Here is a 7,534-nt window from a genome sequence, read left to right on the forward strand (position 1 = left end):
TCTTCTATTTTTCTACTTCCTTCGTGTTTTATTCGACTTTTGCTGAGTTTTTTTCTACTTCTATTGTGGTTTACTGTTGTCATTTTTTTTAAGTTCCAGTGTGTTTAACCTCTCAGGGTCATTGTATTTTTCCCTTAACAAATGCAATCATTTAAAAAGTGCACTTTGAATTTACTTGGTTAACCTCTCTGATATTAAAATTTATAGCATAAGCGTGAGAAATGTGCAAAAAATGAGGAATCAGAGAGGGGGCAAACTTTTTCACAGTATGGAATTTTATATTGCACAACTTAATGACATAAACAGATTTAAAGTATAACATGCCCACTGATTAGTACGACATATTTATTATTGAAATGTCAACAGTAAAATAGCTATTTACTCAAGTTTAACTAACAATCAGTTCATTATTAGCAGTGGTTGTTATACGGAGTTACCCACACAAATAGTGATATACACAAATATGCTGCTGTTACAGCAGAGCAGATATTTCTCTTAAATAATGATTTTAAAAAAAACATGTAAAATGTGCTCTAAGCAGCTTGGTGGGGATTAATTGTTTTCTGACTCAAGGTAATTGTAAACATAATGTTTAACTAGCTGTGAAGTAAAAGGCATTTGTTCATTTTATTTTGCATAACAACAAAAGTAATCCAGAAATCAGGCAACATTGCCATTACCAATGTGCATCATTTAATATAGCAGAAGTGCTGAAGACTTGAAAATGTAGGAAAAAAAGATAAACTTAGCATCTTGTGTCCAACATCGGTTCAGATGCATGTTTATCATTTTCACCGAGTCTGGCGCCATCTGCTGGTGCTGTTTCTTCTTGAGTCTTCACCCTGAACAGGTCCCACCTCTCTGGGAGGATCCCCTTGTTGAACAAGAGCGATGTCGCATAAGAAAATACCAGGATGGTGACCAGAGAGGACAGCATGCAAGTGGTCTTGAAAGGCCAGCGCTGCACATAAACACCATCCTCCAGAGAGCAGCCAGGGAAACGCAGGATGGCGGGAAGGTTGAACACCGGCTCGCCACACAGCACTCTCATCACAAAGGCAACAACGTAACCTGCCACAGCCCCGTAGGCATTGGATGATCCGACGAAGAGGATGCAGATCAGCTGGGGGAGCATGACGGTGTAGGTCAAGTCAGAGCTGAGGATCCAGAAGGCCAACGTTCTGCTGTCCAGGTAGGTGAGTGAGGTTCCTACAGTCCCTACGACCACTATGGAGAGGCGGATCACCCACTGCAGCTCTTTCTCTGATACCTAAACAGAACACCAAAGCTCATTTTTCCCAAAATATCAACACAAACTTTTAAGAACTCCGCATTCTGACCGACTTTGTTCCTACCTGATGCCTAACGAGGGTGTAGATGTTGGTGGTGAAGATGGAGGTTGCCGCCAGCAGGCACGAGTCAGTGGATGACATGGCAGCGCCGGCGATGGCTCCCATGGCGACAACGAAAACAGCGGTGGGGGTAAGATGCAAAAGGATAATGGGCAACGCCATGGCAGCCTCTCCTCGCTCATAGGGTGAAGGTGAGCCATAAGAGGTCACGTTCCAGTCTGAAGCATAAGAGGAAACATTATAATGTTTAAAGTTACTGAAATATGAGTCCTCCTGCTCCTTTCTGATCTCTGGATCATCTGAATCATTCTGCTGAAGGCTCATCGTGTATGGAAGCCCCTTTTTGCCAGATAAAATATAAATTCAAAATAAAATCTATGAAAACTATTTGGATGAGTAAAAAGAATATTAGTTAAGTTTTATGTGTAGTGTTTGAATTTTTTTTAGTAAATGATGTGCAGAGGGAAAAGGGTGAAATGGAGGCAGATGATCCGCTGTGGGGACAACTAAAGGGTTTAGCCGGAAGAAAGAAGACGTCAGGTGTACCTGTTGATGCTGCAACAGCTCCGATCAGCACAGGTGGAATTCCCAGAACAATGACCACACCTGCCGCTATGAAACAAATCATTCTGGCCGTGGCCGTGGAGCTGGAGGAGAGTGTCCTCTGATAGAAGTCCTGAAACGCCAAATTTCCAACACTCTGAAAACAAAGAGCAAGCCCACAATCTACTATGTTCATTTTTTTTAAGCTACTTTTTTTTAAAACCGAGAGATTTTCTTGTGTTTTAGTAATTACCAGCATAAGAACTTATTGCTCACAGTTTGTTTTTAACAAATAAAAACATATACAGGGCCAAGAGTTTAAAAGCAAATCACACTCATGATGTAGATGTCTCAAAATGCCTGAGGGCAAGTATTGATTTTCAGCTTTGTCCTTGCGCACAGAGATTCCTCCAAATTTTCTGATTCCTTTGATGATATTATGCACTGTAAATGAGGAGAGATTTAAAGTTTTCATAATTTTACGTGAGTAAAATTTTTCTGAAATTGTTCTGAAATCTGTAGACAGGTTTTTGGAAATTGGTGAACCTCTGCCCATCTTTACTTCTGAGAAACTCTGCCTAACGAGACTTTTTTATACCCAATCACATTACTTACCTCTTGCCAGTTAACCTAATGTTCCTCCCGCTGTTTCTTTTTTATTGTACCTCTTATTTTTTCAGCCTTTTTGTTCAATTTGTTTATTAGCGACATATCAACTTTACACTTTATTTGATATAATCTTTTATATACAATGTTTTTGTTTTAATATAAGGTTTCAAGGACTTCAGATCTTATTAAATCATTAGAAACATTTTACTGTTATGTCATCTCACCATTGCGAGAAAATTATCGATCCATATCCACACGTCATCAGGCTCAAGGCGGCCGAGCCAGGGCGCCTGAAATGTGTGGTTGAAAGCCGTTTGACGGAGGTCGGTGTAGACATCACTCGCCAGAACGAAGGGAGCACACAACCACTGGAAAAAAAAAAAACAGAGTAAAGCTTTTGAGAAACGAATCTGCTTCAACTGTAACGTGCACTCTTTCTTGCGAGAGATAACTTTTACCTCTGGCGTGTTGGAAAAGCAGTCTTGTTTATGTGTTGTCACATTAAACTCACCAAGCTACAAAACACCTGTGATAACTGGATGACATCAGTAAAAGCAACTGAATAGAGACCTCCAAGAACTGTGTAGACGATGGCCACCGCAGCAGAGATCCAGATGCAGAGACTTAAGGGCAGATCGGAAAAGACGGAAAGTGTGACTCCTGTTGGGAGAAAAACACACATAATCGATACCTCTGAAAATCATGTTGACCATTATAAATATTTAAAGATACTCATGGCAAATACAGGCAATTAGAAGTTTTAAAACCTTCCAAAAAATAACAAAATAAGAGTTAAAAAAAAAAACAGAACACCTGTGTGTTGTATTGAAGAGACGGCAACTAAAGTTGAATGCTGTAGTTTGTGTAATACCAGTTTGGACCACTAGATGTTGCAGGCAAGCCAGTGTTACTGGTGAATACGCTCTTTAAGTGGGCAAATCCTTATGAGGATATAACCGTATTTAAAATATGAAGTTTAGAGGTAACTGGTAAAATGCTGGCCCCTGGTTGTGAAAATGTTTGGCTAAATTCTGCAGGGCAACTACAAAAAGCACCTTTAGGCAACACTTCTGAAAGGAAGTGTTTGTGTGTTTATATTACCCAAGGAAATCAGCGTGACAGGAACCCACATGACTTCACTTATGAAAGGGATGATGGCGAGAAGCCCGGTCAGTGTTGTCCCATACTTCCTCTGAAAGGGATCCATCATGGTGATGTAATTTTTATCCCGCATCGGCTTTGCGAAGAACAGACCACCTTTAGCAAAAGAGACAACAATCAAAGCAGTGCCGAAATTAGATTTCAGGTTATGTTCGATTCTTGTGGTTAAGAGTTTAGTGATCGCTGAGGAATGTCAAGGTATTCAAAATTTGCCTTTAAGAGAAGGGGACAGTTAAGAAAAAAATCTTAAGTAATGATAGAAGATAAGGACATATCCTGTATGAGTGGATCTTATTTTGAAGAAAATAGCCCATTTTAGGCATATTTTTGGAGGTAAATACTCCTCTGTAAGAGGTTCTTACCGATGATGAATGAAACTGATATTTGTAGAGGAATGAGAGCCCAGATTAACCCCTTTGTGGGGTCATAAACAGTCTCTGCAACTCCAATGATAAAGGCACCTCCAACCCAAGTAGCTGCAGCCGATCATACAAGACAGAGCACACACAAGTCTCACATTCATGGTACAAGTTACTACTTTTATAAAAGCAAACAGATATTGTTTCATTAAAAAAAAACAAAGCAAAATGTGTTTGAAGTTAGCACCAAATTACTGATCACACACTTCTACGTGAACTCACCTGTCATGGTGAAGACGCCCACTGCCAAGGTGACCCTCCGATTAGCCAAAAAAGAAACTTCCACCTGTCCACCAGCTGAATTTTTCTCCATCTTCTTAGATTTCAAAAAAGCCCAGATCCCAATCCCCAGCACCAACAAATAAAAGATGACCATCGTTATTAGACCAGATATATGGAGAGCCATCGTGAATTAAAATGATAATAATGATAAGTTGGAGCTGCTGAGACTTTTCCTGGTGGTTATAGAAGCAATAGAAGCTGCTCTTCAGCCGTGACGGAGGCCCTGAGTGAGACGCAGGGAGAGGAGAGTAAAGGAAGCTCGCTGCTCACCACAGGGAGGGTCAGACTGATGACCTTCTTCACACTGTGTAGCTGTATCAGACTGTATCAGACCCCCCCATCCCAACCACCCACACACACACACACACCCACCCACCCCCCGCGTACACACATCTGCACCACTGCTGTCCAAGGATGTGCTTTGTAATGCTCTAAGCTTGTAAAGATTATCTTCACAGTATGAAAACTTCAGCAAGGGTTTAAGCTATGACTGCTCAAAGCATCATGTTAAAAACAAAAGAAATCAGTTTAGACTTGAGAACAGGAATTGTTGATCTTCACAAAGCAGGAGATGGATATACATAGTTATAAAGAAACTCGTTGAGAACCACTGAGAACAAACAGAGGTAAGAAGCAAAAGATTTCAAAGACTGGAAAGAAAACTAGTGAGAGATGTGTCTAAAGATCTCAGAACAATTACCAAGACACTTGTGAATGACTTGTCCAAGTCAGGAATTGTAGGAAAATCACTAGAACCCTGCACAGACTGAGAAAAACACCACTTCTGCAGAAGAAACACATTCAGGCCAGACTGAAATATGCTAAGGACAACCCGATTATGATGCATACTGGAAGCACATCGGCACATGAGACAAAGCTAGAGCTGTTAGGCCACAGAGACACTGCTTGTGTTTGGAGAATGAAGGCAGAGGTGTACAACCCAAAGAACATTGTCCCCAGAGTGAAGCATGGTGGTGGGAGTATTATGCTGTGGGGATGCTTCAGTGTGTCTGGGACTGGGATTCTCATCAAGGTGGAAGGAATCATGAAGATTTTGCTGTTGTCTGCTGACGGGGAGCACCAGTGCCAAAGATGCCAGCAGGAACAACAAAGCTTGGGAAGGGCAGCCAATCAGAAGAAGATGAGCTTGAAGGGAGAGGATTAAACTGCTTGTTATAGAGAATGAAGGCCCAGAATAAGATAAATGAGGATTATTTTAAACTGTGAACCATACCTAAAGCTATGAATGCTTGTTTCCAGCACTTACAGTAAATAAATAAATACGAAAAACTTTCAGAGGGTTGACAGTTGACAATTTGAGTTATCATCAATTTAGTTACACAACTCAAAACTTCGAGTTACTTCTGAGTGAGTCAAAAATCCAAGTTTTCACACAAAGCGGCTCGAGTTAATTCAAGACCAAAACAACAGAGATTAAAAAGAAGAATAACAGAATCCCCTTAAATAATATTTGTTTACTGCAAACTGTGGGAAAAAATGTGCAACTAAACTCTGAAGTTGTTTTGTTAGTCTGCCACACACTTCACACTGTGAACTTTTTGTAAAAGTCTTTTATTACCGGCATATCTCTCAAGTGTCCTTGGCATTCTTCTGCTGAGATAGTTGCCTCGTCCTCATGTATGACTCGCGTGTTTCACCATCCTCTGGCTCTCGTTTGTGCAACACAGTTGCTATTTGAGAAACAAAAAACTTTATGCTTCGATAAGAACCCTGATGACTTGATACACACTGCGTCAGCAAGAAGCAAAGACACTGCAGGTCATGCAGATCATACATGTGCTAAAATTAACGTGTTTTTAATGATTAATAAACAGAAAAAATAAACTGATTTGCAAATAATGCGCATTAATGGTATGATTATGATGGAATAATCTGAATAAACAGACCTGCAAATCCTGCTGCACCTTGCTGAATCTCACAGGGTAAAGAAGCTGTGTCGGCTCTTCACAGAGCTCCATCACAGTGGGTTTCCTTGTGGGGGACTGTGTATTTTATTGAAATACCTGACTTCTTGTGCCTGAGTTCAAGGTCAGCTGTCTCTCTTTCACTCAGGGCTAGCGTCGTCATAGATTCTACACAATATCCTGCCAAAATGGGCTTTAGTCAAAGTCTGAGCAAGCGAGTGTTAAGACCTAGAACCTCGTGGGCAGCAGGGCAATATCAGCAAACTAAAATATAACATTTATCTTTTTAGAGTCTGTCTTCTGACAACTCTTCCAAATAAGCCATACTTGTTCAATTAATCAATCGTTTTTTAATTGCGCTGCATTGAACTTTAACACGCTAACTGAGGCCTGTAGAGTCTCAGCTGTAGCTCTTGGAAGTTTTGTAGTTTCTCTGAACATGGTCTTACTTTGGGGTGAATTTACTGGGACGTTCACTACTGGAAAGACTGCTTTTACAGAGGTGCTCATGCTGGCTGACAATCAGTTAATCAAGTGCGTTTGTTCAGCTACTCACCATCTATGGAAGCAGAGAGGGTGGAGTTAGCTTTTCACAGGAGTGCATATATGTACAGTTATAATGGTGGATGTTATATTTAACATAGCGAGAGTTTCAAATAATGAGGTCAGTGTCAGTGTAATCAAAACCTCAGATTTTTTAACTACTGTGATGGCACAGATTTAGAAAATATATGATTAATGACAGAAGATATGGTCATACCAGGCTCACAGCTCTGGCTGTGGGTACAGAAGCTCCACCCATGTGCTATCAAACCTTCTGCTTATGAGGGGCAGCCAATCACAAAACAGTTGGCTTAAAGGGAGAAAGAACAGCTCGTTTCAGGCAGGATCAACTGACGGGCTGCATAAAGGCCATGAATGTGATAAATATGGATTATTTTGAACAGTTAATCATGCAAAGCCACTCTAGTAGAGTCCAACAATGGAGCTGGATATGAGTGTAATAGAGCTCCCTTTAAGTTGATGTCCTGAGTAGAGTTGAAACTCCAAGCCAAAGGCTAAGCTGATGAGTTCCTAGACTTGATTTCACAGCATAGTACTGGTCATTTGTTAAAAGGGAAACTACTCTGGAGTTGTGCAGGTGTAGCTTCCAATATGTCTTAAAATCAGCCTTTTTCACAAAAATAATAATGCTGATGAGTAGAGGAACCAGACACAGCATACAAGTGATACACCATTTATT

General features: G+C 40.6%; 1 protein-coding gene across 1 annotated transcript; it reads right to left on the reverse strand.

Annotated features, from left to right (window-relative positions):
- Window positions 1–254: 254 nt before the first annotated feature.
- Window positions 255–4,673, reverse strand: LOC146680931 (high-affinity choline transporter 1-like). Its single transcript, XM_085449119.1, has 8 exons — window positions 4,307–4,673; window positions 4,028–4,141; window positions 3,606–3,761; window positions 3,016–3,164; window positions 2,729–2,872; window positions 1,899–2,052; window positions 1,356–1,570; window positions 255–1,270 (listed from the first exon to the last, which is right to left on the reverse strand). The coding sequence occupies exons 1-8, from the start codon at window positions 4,488–4,490 to the stop codon at window positions 746–748; spliced, it is 1,641 nt and encodes a 546-aa protein (XP_085305245.1). The 5' UTR covers window positions 4,491–4,673; the 3' UTR covers window positions 255–745.
- Between the last annotated feature and the right edge of the window lie 2,861 nt (window positions 4,674–7,534).

The sequence above is a fragment of the Copadichromis virginalis genome, linkage group LG23, assembly GCF_057382275.1.
Source record: "Copadichromis virginalis isolate Kocher_CV1m ecotype Utaka linkage group LG23, C_Virginalis_male_GT1.1, whole genome shotgun sequence".
NCBI lineage: Eukaryota > Metazoa > Chordata > Actinopteri > Cichliformes > Cichlidae > Copadichromis > Copadichromis virginalis.